An 18,120-nucleotide genomic window follows, 5' to 3' on the forward strand; every position below is an offset into this window, starting at 1 on the left:
GCTTGGGGGTTCTGAGCCTGGGAGGTCAATCTTGTGGTCCTCCAGTCAGGAACGGGGGAAGCTGGGGAGGGAGGCTGTATTGAAGAAAAATCTTCTAGAAGTTTTCATGGAGAGCGGAGTACTTCTTGGAAGCACTGGCCACCGTATGGGCTGTCTGGATGTATATCATCCCACACTGTGCGCCTTTCTTGACTGCTCGCTTATCCTACAAACAAGTGGCTTGTGAGCGGAAAGTTTGGAATTCCTAGCTCACACTTAATGGTCACTGGGGCGTTTGCCACATTCTGATTGATCTGGAACGTGTGCTTGTCCCACTTGACATCTGGAAGAAACTTGTGAAACCACTGAATACCCAAAATTATGACGGTCGTTGTCATGCGTGTGCTAAAACCCTCAATCTGTTTGTCCACCGACGAAGTCAGGTCGAAACGGGCACGCCTAGCGGCCTGTTCCGTGCTAAGTGACCACATCCTCCGTGCTACTTTTGTCAAACAAGACAAGGACTCTCTGGCCACCTATGTAGCCAAAGGACTTGATTTATTTATTGCGCTTATACTCCTGGTGATGGGCGCCCTTCTGCTTATCTTCGAGCTCCCGGCTAATAATTGCTCCAATTGAAGCACGTGGGTTTGAAGAACTAGGGTAGTCGCTGGAGTCTCTGTGGAAGCTGAGATCACCCCACGGATGCTATGGAGGCAGCGACGACGGGGGCGGGCTTTGGAGGCTTCTAAGGACAATCCCGAGAAGTATGTCCTTTTGTATGACAAAAGAAACATCTACCCTCCTTCTTGTACTAAGAAAGCTCCTCAGCACTCAACTTGCCACCTGTCTTGCTTGTCTCTGCTTTCTTGTCTGGAGTAAGCTTAGACGCATTGTTCGAGTTCTTGGAGCTAGAGGCTCCCGGGCTCTGTCGTGGGGGGAAGACCCCATTTGGTTCTGGCCTTTGCCCCCAGAGGCGGTAGCCCTGGGAGAAGCCAGCTGGGAAGTCTTGGGCTTGCCCCCATTATGTTTCATTTTTACACTCTACGCAAGCGAGAGTGCGTCTTCAAAGGTGGCTGGCCGAAACATACGCACCTCCCATTGGATTTGCGTGTCAAGTCCATACAAAAACTACCCTTTCTTGTCCAAATCAGATAAGCCTAATTGCAAACATAAAGTCAAAATTCTATTGGCAAACTGAAGGACTGGTTGCGCGTTTTGACGCGCTCCCCTGAACTCATCTTCCAGTCGCTCTCAAGGTAGTGGGGCAGTAGAAACCGCTGCTTAAGGTCGCGGATAAACTTGTCCCACTACCTAATCTAGTGTGGGCATGAGCCCACTGATTCCACCAAGGAATGGCCTCACCTTCCAAGTACCAACTTCCAAGTACCAACTGGCTAAGATCACTCTGTCAGTATTTGTTTTTCTAACTGCAGCGGCAAAGTAAGCTTCAAACTTATGCAACCATGAATAGAGAGTTGTGGGATCGAGTTTACCATTATACTTACTGAAGTTCATTTTCTCAGGAAAATAATTTGAGGGCACCATCAGTGTCAATCTCGCATCCAAAGCTGCTAGGTAACGCTCGTGCTCCACGCGTCACATGGCTTTGTCTTCACGTTGTCGGATCTCCAATGCACAAATCTACAACTCAAGCAAAGAGCGCGGCTGCGGCTGTGACCCCGCGACGAGAGGGTCCCTATGTTGAGGATCTGGAATTTGGGATACGGAAGGAGATGAAAAACGCGACGTTGGAGAATGGGTATGCTCTTCTAGAGCCAAGATCTATGCCTTCTGCTCGTCGAACTTGGTTGTTTGGTCTGCGATTGCTTGTATCATCTACTGGAACATATCTGTAACACTCAAGCCTAGTGCCCTAGTTGGGCTGCCTAGTGCACTCTAGTCCCATGGTTCTTGGTCTCTCTCGTCGTTGAAGCTCCCCATAGCAAATGCATTTCCTTTTCAGAATGCAATTTGACCATCCACTATCTTTGTGTGTGGGAGACGTCCGAAGGCTTCCGGAGGATGAAAACCAACCGTCCTTCGAGGGACAGGAGTCACTCTGAAAAGGGTAGTCCATTGGCGTCTGACAACCAACCACACGAGCGAGAAAAAATTCTGATTTCTTTGCTGAATCTTTGCACTTGAAGTAGGCTTTGATACCACTATTGTTGAGAGAGGGAGAGAGAGAAGACAAGAGACACCAAATACGCTCCACAAGAATGAATCATATTAGTCACAAGTTGTTGAGAGAGAGAGAGAGAGAGAGAGAGAAAAGACAAGAGACACCACATATGCTCCACAAGAATGAATCACATTAGTCACATCATATATATATAGGCAAGACCTAGAGTGAGTTAGGGGTAGCTATATATAGCTTTAACACCCCCACTCAAATAAAGGTCTCCAGCAGTTAGTAAAAAAACCCTTGGGAGCACAAGAGAAAAACCCGAGCTTCTACATATAAATGTACAATGCCACCATAAAGTCCATGTGCAATGTCTATAGGCTATGTACAAGTCTAGACAAAATTGACATGACGTCAGATGTGCTAATCTCCAAAAAGAGAGGCCACCGCAACTCCAAGTTCTGATCGCAAAAGTGTAAACCGAGCTTCATGGAGTCCTTTGGTGAGAATGTTTGCAATCATTTGATTAGTTGGACAATGTTCTACCATTATTGCTCCTTTCCTTACTTCATGTTGAACATAGTGATAATGAACTGCAATATGCTTGGACTTGCTATGTTGCATGTAGTCCTTGGCTAGACTAATAGCACTTTGGTTGTAACATCTAAGAGGAGTGCTTAAGGAAGGAGAATGACCAATATCAAAAAAGCAATTATCGAAGCCAAACCAATTCACGAGCTGCTAAAGATGCAGCTACATATTGAGATTCTGTAGTAGAAAGTGCAATACAACGTTGTTTCTTGCTAGCCCAAGATATCGAACAACCATTGATAAAGAAGTAATTACCACTGGTGGATCTCATGGACAAGTTAGAGCTTGCCCAATGAGCATTTGAATAACCAAAAAGATTAAGAGAAGTTGATGAAGATATGTCTTCTTGACGGCGATATACGAGTTCAAAATCTGCAGTGCCCTTCAAGTACTTCAAAATACGTTTAGCTTGAGACCAATGTCTTGTAGATGGAGAGGAAAAGTATTGTCCTAACAGATTTGCTGCAAACAGAATATCAAGATGAGTGCTCGTGCCCACAAATTGAAGACAACCAACAAGATTAGCATAGGGTTGATTTAAAGCTAATGATTCAGCCTCAATATTTGCAGTACTCCTAGTAGAGCTTGTAAGACAAGGAGTGTTTGCGGAATGTGTAGTAGCCAATCCAAACTTTTGAACAATATCTTGATTCTTTCCAAGGTTGGATCAAGTACATTCTTCAAGGTTCTGACTAGGTTGTCGTACTCTTGAGGCAGGAGTCGAACAACCCACACACTACTGTACCCAATAGAACTTGCACTTCTTCCAGACTTTCCTTCAAAGCACGGTGGAGTTGGCATACAAGATGTTCCTTTCCAGGAATCATAAATCCTTCAGGTTGCTCCATATATATTTCCTCCTTTAAGTCTCCATTAAGAAAAGCCATCTTAACATCCATTTGATGTATTTCAAGTAAACGAGCTTTGAATTTATCAAAGGATCCATCTGCCTTTGTTTTAGTCTTGTAAACCCACTTACATTTGATAGGAGTACGATCAAAAGGTAGATTGGTAAGAACCCATGTACCTTTCGAGATCAAAGACTCATATTCAACTTCCATGACTTCCTTCCATTGTTCCTTTTGTGGAGAGGACATAGCTTCTGCATAAGTTGAAGGATCTTCACAAACAGCCAATACGTGATTAAATGTTTCAAGATCATCATCATATACATGATTTGCACTGTGCTCAAGTTCAATAGGAAGATCAACATAGATATCAAGATCTGTAGTAGCAGTCTCCTTTGAAACCGTACAATGAACATCAATAAACTTGTCTCCAATATCCATCAAAAGAGTGTTGTCATCATGTAAATCATTGTCCAAAAGTAAAAAAGGAAAAGAAGTGAGTAATGTTTTTGTATCATCAGCATCATCTGTGGACCATGAACCTCCCATCAATTGCTCATTGCATATAGCATCTCGACTAACAATTGCCTTTTGAGAACTTGAATCGTAAAACTTGTAACCCTTTGAGTTGTTAGAATAACCAATAAGAATAACCTTCAAACTTGAAGGTTCTAGCTTGTGTCGTGTCTCTTTTGGGACATGAAAATAAGCAATACACCCAAAAACACCATATTGGGAAATATGGGAATTTTCCACAAGTTTGGGACACGTGGTCAAAAGTTTGGATTAACCATAACTTGAACACCACTAATCCAAAATGAGCGCTTTATAGCTCTTTAGATTTTATTTTTCAAGCACTTTCCAACGATAGGTCATATGATAGGGTTTTGAGAAACTTACAAACATGTTATCCATGTCCCCCTTTTTTAAGTATTCAAAAATGGGAATTGGGAAATTCCCAAATTCACTAATATGGTGTTCAAAGACTTTGAAATGTGCAACAGGAGGAGTTTGGCCTGTCCAAGCTGTGATTGGAATCTTACCAGAAGGTATAATAGTTGGAAGATGATTATAAACAAAAACGGCTATCAATACTGCTTCTGTCCAAAAAGAGAGAGATAATCCAAAATGAATAAGCATGCATCTGATTGCATTCAAGATTGTACGATTCTTTCAACTCCATTCTGTTGGGGAGAATATGGAATGGTATACTCATGGTGGATACCGTGGTTGATGCAATGATCATGAAATAAGTTGAAAATATATTCACCACCATTCAAGATTGTACGATTCTTTCGCTCTACAACTCCATTCTGTTGGGGAGAATATGGAATGGTATACTCATGGTGGATACCGTGGTTGATGCAATGATCATGAAATAAGTTGAAAATATATTCACCACCATTATCACTTTGAATAATTTTGACTCTTCGACCAGTGTGATTCTCCACAGATATTTGGTACCTCTTAAATGTGTCCAATGCTTCTGATTTATGTCATAGCAAAAAGACATTTATATACCATGAATAGTCATCAATAAAAGTAATGAAGTAATGGTAGCAAGACTTGGATGGCGAAAAGGGTCCACAAATATCAGTATTAATGAGATCCAAAAGATTATTTGAATGAATATTTGTAGACATTGAAAATGGCTTACGATGATGTTTGCCTAGAGCACAATATTCACATATCCCCATATGCGAGTGAGATTTGAGGTCCATACTCTCACAAGATCATGGTGATGATGAATATCAAGAAGCTTTGAGAAATTTGAGTGAGAAATTTGAGGTCCATACCTCTCACAAGATCATGGTGATGATGAATATCAAGAAGCTTTGAGAAATTTGAGTGAGCAAATCGATGATGCCATAGCTTACAATCCAGATCTCCTAGAGCTGTAACAACATTTGCAACATCCTCATTCATCAAAGAGATTACCATGTCGAGGAGCAACCGCAATAGTGGTGCCATCCTTTTCGATGCGACAGTTTGTATTATCAAATCCAACAAATAGACCAAGATCTACAAGCCGCGCAACAGAAAGTAAGTTTCTTTGTAAATCAGGAACATATAAAACTCCTCGTAATATTTTGGTTGAGGAAGAAGTTTCCAAATACAAGTCACCAATACCCATTACTTGGCAAGTTGTATTATCAGCAAGATAAACCACTTTCTTGATAGGAATTGGATGATAATTGTGTAGCCATTGTAATTGATATGTCATGTTGCCAGTAGCACAAGAATCAACAATAAAGAGAGAACCATCACGAACATGTAGTACCTTTTTTGGAGAGACATTATAATGAACCAAATCAGTCTCTTGATAAACATTGTCTTCATCATGAGGATTTTGTTGAGTAGCATAAGCTTGATTTCAAGCTTCATCATAACGCCTCTTGAAGCATTGACTGGATGAATGCCTTGTGCTCCCACAATATTCACAGGTTGCAAAAGAGGAAGAACTCCTTGATAAATGAGGTTGCTTATTTGTAATACCGTGTTCTTCATCATACTCTCATGCCCAACATTCAGATACCAAGTGACCAGTTTTGTCACACTAAGAACAACGCTTTTGAAGAAATCTCAAACCAGAAGAATTACCTCCTCTTTGGAAGCCACGAGATGTAAATTGGGAGGAGGAAGAAGGGCATTACTGAAATGGACGTCTCTGGACAGCAAAAGTTGTCTCTGATTCTGTGTACTCTTGGGCAATCATGACCGTTTCATGAGTTATCTAACGATCATGACATTGAGAATATTCAATCAAAGAAATACATGTATGCTCAAAGTCAATTCCATCCTTGTTAGATAATATAGTGACAATATTATCATACAAAGGATCCTTCACCGTATCAAGGTGTGTAACCAATTGAATTCGAGGAATAGGATCCCCTGCAGAAAGTTGATTCATAATACCTTTGAATGATTCAATGTGACTAGACATGGATGTACCTGCCTTGAATTGAAGCTTGCCCAGAAGATTACGGAGATACAGAATCTCTGTAACAGTTTTCTTCTCAAACATAGTGATAAGATAGTCCCATAAAGCATATGACATGGATTGAAAAACCGTTTTGATAAGATTCACCACAGCACTGTACCATCTACGCACCACCACCTGGTTTTGGTTTTAAGGATGTGATAAAGAAACAATTCTAATTACAACAAGTGGAGCTATAAAATCATGTAGGCAACATATATAATCAAAGAACCAATTAACCCTACACAAAACTATTACCAAAGATCAATCTTGTAAGACATGAAATCATAATCATAAATTGAACAAGAAGACATAGATGCTTCCCTTATGACTAGAATCGCTCTGATACCATGTTAAGAGAGGGAGAGAGACAAGACAAGAGACACCACATATGCTTAATAAGGATGAATCATATTAGTCACAAGTCACATATATATAGGCAAGACCTAGAGTGAGTTAGAGCTAGCTACATATAGCTCCAACAACTGTAACATATGCGGAAGCTTCGGAGAAGATCGGTAACTTCAATGCTCATAAAATCAGCACTCTTTTCACGATGGAATTAATGCACAAACTAAATAAGATGTGCAAAAAAATAGAGAGAGAGAGGGAGAGATGGAGAGGACACAGTATTGGGTCCCAAATACCCTCTGTAGGGCCCCCACCACCGATGGTGTATTTGCTTTATTAGAATGATGTAAATCTGAAAAGAAAATACAGAAATCTTGACCTTTCTTGGCAAAGAAAACTCTACCCTTGATCTGCAGTCCTTCACCCCTTTGCTTTAGCAACTCCTTAGCTTGTCTAGCCCTTGTATGCTTGAGCTCTTCGTGAAATCTGAGATGAAACAATGGGATTGTGGGCTCCTCTATTTATACTACGCTAGGATGAGGAGTCGGTCACAGCTTAAGTCCAAGGTCAGCTACTAGCGCTGAATTGTCCCATGACTGATAACAACATTTAATACTAGAAAAATCCCATAAAAGCTGCGCTTCATTCCCTAGATGGCTCGGCTTTATGCGCATGACTCCTTAGGGACTGGGGCATAGTTTTTAGGCTGTTTGGGGACTAGGCAACTTGTATGGGCTACCCCCATACGTGCCCTTACAGCCATAACCAGGTTGTATAGCTTGTATGCTTTCCCCTCATCTGCCCGGGCTGTCCTACAGCCTTCAATGGCTGGTGGGTTCAGCCAAGGCCTTCCTAGCCCTTACGGGGGTGGTTTCACACCATCCCCATGCCCACACTAAGACTTGGGGTAACCCTATGGGTTGGCCCTTTGTTCTAAAAGCAAACCCTAACTATCTACACAATGATCTGGCATCCGGTACCATACCAGATACACAGAATCACTGACATCATTCCAGAGCGAGACTTACAGCACGGAATGGCACTGTTCCATGTGCAGGACAGTGCACACCTGACCTTGGACTTCTCTGCAGGTCAATGCACACCTGACCTTGGACAACTGAGATGGATCCCTTGTTGACTTGTCTCGGGCGGACCAGTTCACCATCCCAGGTCCTGCACCTTCTGTACAGATATGTCTACATGGCATCCAAGTGCGGGATGCACGTGACAGGAACTAGAGAAGAAATTAGCACAGCAGTGATTAGGACATATGTAAAGAAGGTCATGACTGCTTTCCATGCATCAATGGACCTAGCCGGAGTAAGAAGAAATTGCTACAGCCGATTATGATTTTAGAAACCTTCATCAAAATACAACAACAAGTACAACAAAGGGCAGCTCTGCAGACAGGGCGATTACGATGGTAGAAGTGGTTCTTCCTTCTTGGCATTGCTAGGGAGGTTGTAAGGAACCCTACCCATACTATCTTGGATGCCTCGTTCTTGGTCAGCTGCCAACAAGCCTACGATCCATGTGCAATAATAAGGTGATGTGAGGGAGTTGTCGTTGAGGAAATCTCCAAGGTACTGAGATGACCAAGAGACAAGATTTTTGTTAACAAGGTGGACATCAAGTAGTTGCATACATGGTTGCTTTGACAACAGACGGGCGCAGTTATCGCTATTGTTATCCTTTGCTTTTGGCCACCTAAGATTGATGGTAAGAAATCCCAAGATAGTTCTGCTGGATGAGGCCCCACATTGGATGCAAAAGCAAGGTTGTTGGTGCAAGAAGCATTGAAGAAGATAGCTATCTACAAGGAGGATAGTGTACTTGAGATTTTTTGAGAAAGGAGAGCTTCATTTCCCTAAGGGGTTATGGGGTTGGGTCGCCAAGGTGTTAACGGGGAAAATGACCTAATAGAGAGAACAAAAGAAACAGGAAAAATACAAAGAAAACCCAAGAGTTTCCATTGGTTCTCTTAGCTAAAATCCATGATTGCCAATAATACGTGAATGCACATACAAAAAGTACCAAGGTAGATGATGGCCCAAGGTAGGTAAAGAATGGCGGCCCTCAAGGTAGGTGAAGTTAAGGTTTATGGCGGCTAAGGGTGGTTCCCATACAATGCATGCACACGAGCTTAACACCTCGCAAGTACTTCCAATTTCCACCAAGTCTCCATAGTTTCCACCAACTCTCTCCAACTCCTCCCAAATCCCTCGAATTTCTCCCAGTTTTCCCAATTTTTTTTAAGTTCCCAATTTCTTCCGATTCTCCTATTTTTTCCCAACTCCTCGCAATTCGTTTTTGCAGCTCCTCTAAATTTTCTTTCTCTAAAACTTCACCAATTTCTCTCAATCATTTTAGTTTTTTATATTTTTTAAAATTTCTATTTTATTTTTTCTTAATTTTATTTACAAAAAATGTCACACATAAAGTACTTATGTAGATGTACACTTTGCATACTTGACTAGGTGCACTTGGTGTACTTGTTTTTGGGAAGTTTATCAAGAACGCCATACCTAAACTACACAACTACCTAGTTTTTTGGAGAACGATTTTATTTTGTGTTTACTTGGCTACAAGGATATTAAAAGTGTGGATACAAGTGACCATAATGGGAACCTATGAAAAAAGATATACTTTTATATGTGGCTCATAGATAAGGTAATGCAAATATATGGTCGGCATGGTTGCTAGGTCTAAGAAGCTCAAATGGACCTTTCCTTGAATGGTTTCAAATGTTTCTAGTGTTGTTGTGGAAAGGTGTGTCAAATATGGGCATTACTATTTCTTCAAAGAATTATTATCAAAATAGAAATATGCAATATATGGCAACCTCAGGAGTAAGTAAAAATATAGAACTGTAAATTGTTTTCGGTATTATTGTAGAAAAGTGTATCAAATATGGGTGAGGCCATATACGAGTTCTAATATAGAGAGTAAAGAATCATAATTAAGATAATAATTATTTTTTTGGTAAGCTGAGGAGTCAGTAGCTATCAAATGTGTTCTATACAAGTTTTTAAAGTGAAAGATTTCATCAGAGCAAGGGCAAAAGTCAACTACTTTATAGAGTTATGATAATTGGGATCTCATAATTTTCCTATACTCTATGCTAGTATAAGTGTAACATCTACACTCGAGCATGTCACCACCTACTATAAAGCTACTTGGGTCACTCTAACATTTGGGATGCACATAGATTAATGGGTAGATACAGAAGAATACGACAAAAGTCAAATTCTAATGAAGATGCAAGCCAATAGGTCACCTATGGTGTATTTAAAATCCAACAAGTTGCTAGAAATTTGAAATATGATTATCTTGTCCCATCACAAAATGCTCCTTTGCCAAGAATGATATAGAGATAAAAGCCTCAGGTAAATTATTACATCAAAGGAGAGGCACATTGTAATGAATGGTGGGATCCTTAGTGGCTTGGATTCGGGAGGGCTTAGCACTCTAGTTGATGGCCTATAATCATGTGATTATGCAAGGGTAAGGGGCACAACCCCTCCCCCATGCATGTTTGTTGCAACATATCTACCCATGTGTCCCTTTTACTTTTTCTCTTCATCACTGAGGCCTTGATTAGCTTTTTAATATTGTACAATACAAGTCTTTAGGGACCTATCCTCCCTTTCCATAGGCTAGAGAAGCAAAACACTTCCCCAATTCTTATTTATTGTACAATACAAGTCTTTAGGGACCTATCCTCCCTTTCTATAGGCTAGAGAAGCAAAACACTTCCCCAATTCTTATTTATTTACAACATAGCTACCCTTGGTCCTTTTAATTTTTCTCTTCATCTTTGAGGCCTTGATTAGCTTTTTGATCTTGTATAATGTAAGTCTTTAGGGATGTAGCCTCCCTATCTACAGGCTAGAGGAGCTTGTGGATGTGGAGTTCATAAATGATGACATTGGTGCTATCTACAGGCTAGAGAAGCTTGTGGATGTGGAGTTCATAAATGATGACATTGGTGCTATCAGGTTAGAGAAGCTTGTGGATGTGGAGTTCATAAATGATGACATTGATGCTTACCTCTGTAGCTCTTTGTGTCAGGCTCCATTTAACTAAATAAATGATGATTTTGCACCTTTATAAGGCAAAAAGGGTAGCCTTGACTATCCAACCAAGTGGTGGGATAAATCTGTTACATTTAGATAATTTAAATGGGGAGTAATCTTTTCAAGGATACATGGGCAAGATTATGACTCGTGAGCATTTGATTTTTTATTGTGTGGGAACTAATTAACTGGCCAGTGTTTAAGTCTTGGTAGGAGTGATTGACTCGTAGTTTTCACCTTTTTGACTCATAGATTTCTCAAAGGACAAAACTATCATTTTTTCTCTTTCTTTATAATTGTGGGAAATGGGAAAATGTTTTGCTCAATAGTGGAGGAGACATTCCTAGGATCTCAACATGCTCAACAACTAGCCCTAATCGTTAAGGCCAACTAGGGCAAGAGGTACCTACACCAAGCCTAGCAATCTACTAGAGCAGAACAAGATATGAAGTAGACCGAAGAGAAACCCACTACGCTTAGGCACTACTAGCACACAATGTCCAAGAAAGGCCACATGTATTGCACAACACGTATGACAACCCCCCAGTTGTATTGTGCAATAAATAGTACGATCTCGCACATGATTGCATGATGTGCATGATGCCCAAGATGACTCTCCAACAACCATCCACATAAACCATGAATGCCCAATGCCCAAGAGAGAGTTTCCATGATGATATTTTAAAATGTGTGGAATTCCAAAACATTACATTTTACTTTTCAGCATGGATGTTACACATATTTATAAGTAACGAGGTTCGAAGTATATGGATCACATGGATTTTTTTAAAATTAAGTTCCATTATGTTAGTGTGTAACATCTAAAATCTAGTTAACTAAAGCCTCAGACTTTGCCTTTGAAATAGAGGAATTTTGCTTACTCGACCGCATATATCAACTGGCACAATCACATGGCTTTTGGGATGGCTCTCTTGCAAACTATCTTTTGGCTACTAGTTGATGCCTTCTTAAGGTCTTGTGTTGTATGCATAACTTCCTCTAGGAAAAAAGTGACAAGGAAGCAATGCAGGATAAGCTCACCTACTAACAAGCAATTGTCCAACCTCTTGAGTTCCCACAAACAGAAATGGACCTCATCAATTCCATGAAATAAAGCATAGATATGAAATAGATATGCTAGGTACGCTTAATATTCCCAATCTTCAACCAAGGGGAGAGCTACATAAGGATTTTCTCTTACCCTACATCTTGACTTGCACCATTTGGATCATGTACACAATGGGATTTTACAAGTGTTATTATGTACAAAGTTAATACCTTGTTTAAGGGACAAATTTGTGGCTAGCCTTTTCTATGCTTGATACTCCCTTTGCCCCATTTCTTCCAGTCACTATAACCTGTCATAAGAAGAGAGTAGTCATTGGTGTAGAACGATCTTACCCCCATAGTCTTTTGAATATTAGACAATGCCATAATATTAATGATAGCAACCACATGGCCACTTCTAACCTTTTACGACCTAAAACATAAAGGAAGAGATTATACTTTTGAGGTATCATTCTCTCCTATAGATGATACAAAAAAATCTTTGAGGACAAAGGGAGTGGGGTCATGAACCTCTTTATGGACCATAGCAATGTATGTGTTATTATTTGAGTAGCAAGGGTGTGGGGTCATGAATCTCTTGATAGGCTATAGCAATGGATGCATTATTGATCGAGTAGTTGAGTTGGGCCAAATACTAGATAGGGTGCCTCAAGCTTGGGGGTGAATGTTTGTGCTCCTCCATGGCCACTCTTATAGTCCCATTGTAGTTGGGATGGAGAGTGGCTCATCATAAAGCTTAGTAATAAATAAGGGTTGTGTGGACCTCCCACTCATACGTTAATAGGAGAAATCCGCAAACCCACATGAGAGGCCAAGGCATGTGCATTTGTCAAAAGTGCGCAGCGGAAAGCAAGAGACATAGGCACAGCGAGAATGAGAACAAATTTGCATAATGATGAAGAAGCATGATACAATCAGCCTTGTGCAAGGGGTGGTCCCCGTATGTGTGGGCATGATGAACTACTCCTCTAAGGGAGGACATGGGCCTACAAGCCCCTGTCAAAGTGAGTACAAATGACAAGGAGGCAAGCCTTATATAGGCCCAAGATAAGCTGGCCGACTTGCTCCAGAAAAGTCTCACGACTGGACAAAAATAAACATGTGATAATGGGTGGCCAACCCTACAACCAAGGGCCTAAACATGAGAAAACAATAAGGTGCTGCCCAGGCTAAATCTGGGCACCCCTGATACACAACTTGGGCACACTACCAAGAGATGAATAATGCTAACACCCCCTCTCAGATCCTGGGAGAGAAACTGGTCCAAGGAGCTGGATAAGGAAACCTCCAAAGCAAGTCGAAAAGTCGATCTGCTCCCGCCTCTGCCACCTACTCCAAGAAACTGCTCCCGATTTAGAAGGCCAGCAAAATCCAAAGAATGAACCACCAGATGTCCATATCTGCAACCCAATCTATATCACACCTGTCACACAATGTGCTCCCTCTTCAGCCCAAGAAAGGATGTCGTCTGACTCTCTACCTCCAAGAAAAATCTGCTCCTTAGAGAACACCACCAAACTTTCTCCCTATTGGCACCCCCTCTAGACACCCTAGAGGCCCACAATGTCTACATCAGCTCAAGTACTCAAGCCTCCAACTCTGAGCTTGTTGAGCACCACTCTCCAAATACAAGGTTTTCGGATCTCCATGTATAACACTCCAAGTGGAAGAAACATACCTCCAACACTGTAGCTGACAATCCTGCCTGCCCTTTAAAACCTATATCCATAACTCGCCGTCGCGTGATGGGACTACTACTCACACACCCCTATGAGTCACCCAATCACATGGCAACACCCCCTGAGCTCTTTGGTGTTAACTATAGCACTGAGCTCAAGAAAGCTCTCCAATACCAAAACCTGACACCCCCAACTGGCAAGCTCCCAACTAGTCACGTGTCCATGTGGAACCAACCATCCACAACTCATCATCCCAAAGCACAATCTGATGTCAATCATCTGCTCCAATTTGCTGCTCCACTAGTACCTACCTATACCCAATGAGCCTGTACACCTGCCATGCATCCTATACCCATCTTGCAAAACTGAGCAAGTACCTGTGAGCCTTGACAACAGCTTTCGTCACCAAGTGACCTAGCATGTCTCTGCATGAATGCCGATATCACCCTATACACCAAGCTCCCAAATCAATGCTTATCCTAGGGATGAAGACTCCTGTGCCTGTACCCTGTAATCCAGAAGGCCATCTGCCTAGGGAATAGGAGTGGCTCACTGCCAAGTAACGGCATCCCCCTCTCAAGGTGAACACCCTGAGAACCTAAAGGAAACACCTGTACACCAGTAAAACTATGCTAAACTGGCACAAACTCATGGACCCCCTCTGCTATCGAGAAAGGACTAACTGTCTTCCACACACACCTTGAGGATGAGAATCCAAGTGTGCACCCATTAGTCTGAAAACTCTGACAAAACAAAGATTGGCCAAGCAAGGGCTCAAGGCCATGTGGGAAGGCACCATTCCTAAAAAAGAACACCTACCTCCACTGCCTCCAAGAACGCAGATGAGTTAATGCAAAAAACGCTGCTATAAAGAGCCAGCAGCACGTGTACCAAGAAGAAGAAAGGGAAGAGGAAAACACAGCAACTTCAGCACCTCCTGCTGGCTGCTATAAACAGCCAGCAGCACGTGTACCAAGAAGAAGAAAGGGAAGAGGAAAACACAGCAACTTCAGCACCTCCTCTGGCTACCCTAGATCTGTAGAAAACACATCCATAGGTGTCTCCCTTGCTTGCTACCTCATATCTATAGAAAATGCAGCCAGGCTGTCTGCCCTGCTTGCTGCCCCATATCTACAGAAAACGCAGCCATGGTGTCTCCCCTGCTTGCTGCCTCATATCTGCTGTCCTATATCTACAAAACGCAGCCAGTAGGGACTGCCATGTAACTCCTTCAACCACCTAGACAAGGCCAAAACGCTCCCTCCTCCTCTGCAACTAGCAGTATAGAAAAATGCAGAAATCCTTCTCTCTAAAAATACACCAGAACACCTTCTGTAGAAGAGCCTCAACCCGGTGCCCTGATACCATGTCAAAAGTGCGCAGTGAAAAGCGTGAGAGACATAGGCACAGAGAGAAAGAGAACAAATCTGCATAATGATGAAGAAGCAATGATACAATCAGCCCTATGCAAGGGGTGGTCCCCGTATGCAAGGGGTGGTCCCCGTATGTGAGGGCATGATAAACTACTCCCCTAAGGGAGCCGGGCCTGGAAGCCCTTGTCAGAGTGAGTACAAATGAGGAGGCAAGGCTTATATAGCCCCAAGATAAGCTGGCCGACTTGCTCCAGAAAAGTCTCACGCGATTGGATAAAAATAAACATGTGATGATAGTGGGTGGCCAACCCTACAACCAAGGGCCTAAACATAAGGAAAAAATAAGGTGCTGCCTGGGATAAATCTGGGCACCCCTGATACACAACTTGAGCACACTACCAGGAGATGAATAATGATAACACATTTGGCTTTGGTACACTCAAGTTACTCCACTCAAGTCTTCTTACTTTGTGTTTGTGTAGTAGTAGAATCCTCTGACAAGGGCGCACTAGTGATCAACTAGTATACTAGATAGGGTGCCTCAAGCTTGGGGGTGAATGTTTGGGTTCCTCCATGGCAACTCTTAGAGTCCCATTGTAGTTGGGATGGAGAGTGGCTCATCATAAAACTTAGTAATAAATAAGGGTTGTGTGGACCTCCTACTCATAGATTGTTAGGAGAAATCGACAAACCCCAAATGCATGTAAAGAAGAGGCCAAGGCATGTGCATCTACATTTGGTACACTCATGTCTTCTTACTTTGTGTTTGTGTTGGAGTAGTAGTAGGATCCTCATACAAGGGAGCACTAATGATCAACTAGTATGCTTGCATTGTGGATTTCAATGATGCATCAACTCATCTTTATATATAGCATGTTGCTTGTTGCATAATATGTGTGTGCATTTGTAACAAGGCTCAAGAGATGATGACAACTCTTCTGAGGAAGCTCTTGATGACATTGCACTCTTGATCCCAGAGACTTTGATGATATATGGTGCCATTAACTCACTTGGGCATTGGATTGATGATGACGGTGTAGCTATCACATCTTGAGAAACTTGCATTCGGAAGGCTTATATCACTTGCTTTGAGTATGGTGTTGGCATTGACATGGAGCCTTATGATAGACATTCGTGGTGGGTGGGGACAAAATGGCAAATGGATGTAGTGTTGTTGTGATGGACTTGTTAAGTGGAAGCTTTGCCATGTGAACAAGGGCTCTGGGCTATTAAACCTTCAAGAAAATAAACTAATTACTAGCTCCTTGCCACCATCAGTTTTAGCTTGTTTGCATGCTGGATTTGAGGCCACTAGACCATGAGGCCACTACACAAATATAGAGACAATGAATAAATGCACATACACCTCGTGAACTGTGAATTTGTAAAATATCCCAAGGTTTCAAAGCAAGGTAAGTATACCCGTGATAGTTATAGCCTATTTCGTGAATGGTTGAGACTCAAGAGTTGTAAAAATCTGGATGCTTCACTACCCAATTGAAGGTTTAAGTTGTACAAACCACATGGGAACTTTGAAAAATTTCCCATGTCATGAACATAGACACCGGAGATTTTTCAAAATACCCATGTGGTTTTGCATAGCCAATGGGAAAGAAAAAAAAAAGGCCATCCACAACATGGGTTCTTAGGGATGATTAAAACTTCTTGTGAAATATACCAATATAGCATTAATTCGCATGTTATAAGCAATCATCTTTTGGATTGGCCAGTCATGCAGCAAGGTAATATTTCCTTTTATTGCTGTGTAGGTCTCGGATGCTAGGAAAATATCCAATGCAAACTCCAACGCTCTGGCCAAACTAGTGGACTCTAATTGTCCCTCAGAAGTAACTGGCTCACGTAATTCATACGGTTATGGTGATCCAAATGTGCAGGACGTCCCTCAGAATGATGCATCCCTGCAATTCTGGTTAGTAACCTCATATGTTCTGCATAACTACTCCAACGTCCTTAATTAGAGTTGCTGGTTATTGATAGAGTAAGAGTAAGAGGCAGTGTCGCATAACATTTTTCTCAACAAGTCACCAAATTTGGAGGCTAGAGCCTTAAAAATTTGAAGGTTTTTCATGAGATCTTGCAGATTGTTTGTATCTAAGTTTTTTATGAAAATTATAGGTGAAAACAAGAATGTTGCAGGTCCACTGTAATTGCAGGTTTTCTGTGAAGATATGTTGTAAGAGGTCTTCCATATTAAAGTCATTTAAGAGAGTTTATTTGTAAACTGTGTGTTTTGAACCATTATGCAGGGTAGACTCAAGTGAGCAGAGCAATCAAACTTCTGCAGCACCTCCTGTTGCAAAGCGCTCAAAAATAACTGAAGACCTGAATCGATCACCAGAATGTATGGAGTAATTGATGACCAAGTTTATTTATTTTCAACTATGTGTGAATATCAACCCTTTCTTTTTGGGCCTTTGACAACTTAAATACATAAGATGTTGTGATGACCAGTAGTAATGGTGTGAAGTATCAAGTAGTAATAGTATTTATTTTCAACTATCTATGAATACCAACCCTTTCTTTTTTGGGCCTTTGACAACTTAAATTGTTGTGATGACAAGTAGTAATGGTGTGAAGTATCAAAAAAACTAATTCAAAAGCACTTCTTGGGCCTTAGGTGGCCTTGAAGGGAAAATATTTCCCATAGATGTTATAAACTACCTCATGGTTTGTTTTAGATGTATGTTTTGTTGTTTACATACAGTTTGAAAATGTTCATAAACAAGTAGTAAGGGGTAAAGTCTTTGGAAGAGATAGTTCATACTTACACAAGAAGCTTGGGTGTGTGCAAGCAACATGGGAATATTCATGTGGCATGACAAAATTTTGAAATTCCCCATATGGTTGGCATACCTTTAACACAAGACTTCTTGTGTTAGAGTGCTTCAAATTTCCTACTTGGAAAGAAGATACAACCTTGAAAAATGGAGGATTTATGACCACCTGAGCGTAGCTGAGTTGATTAGGTGTTTGAATTCCTGTAGCCAAGGTGTTGGGATCGATACCACTCAGTGCACTGTTGTCGG

The 18,120-nt window shown here is 41.5% G+C and overlaps 1 protein-coding gene across 1 annotated transcript in view; it reads left to right on the forward strand.

Moving 5' to 3' along the window:
* The window catches only part of LOC147605887 (MADS-box transcription factor 23-like), a 74,474-nt gene extending 56,855 nt beyond the window's left edge, over positions 1 to 17,619 (forward strand). Inside the window, exons 6-7 of the mRNA XM_086792637.1 lie at positions 16,843 to 17,003; positions 17,341 to 17,619. Of these exons, the coding sequence (XP_086648763.1) occupies positions 16,843 to 17,003; positions 17,341 to 17,446 (267 nt within the window). The 3' untranslated portion in view covers positions 17,447 to 17,619. The remainder of the gene's footprint in view (positions 1 to 16,842; positions 17,004 to 17,340) is intronic.
* The last annotated feature ends 501 nt before the right edge of the window (positions 17,620 to 18,120 follow it).

This window comes from Cibotium barometz, chromosome 58 (assembly GCF_041138505.1).
Source record: "Cibotium barometz isolate CiBa-2024 chromosome 58, ASM4113850v1, whole genome shotgun sequence".
NCBI classification, from domain to species: domain Eukaryota; kingdom Viridiplantae; phylum Streptophyta; class Polypodiopsida; order Cyatheales; family Cibotiaceae; genus Cibotium; species Cibotium barometz.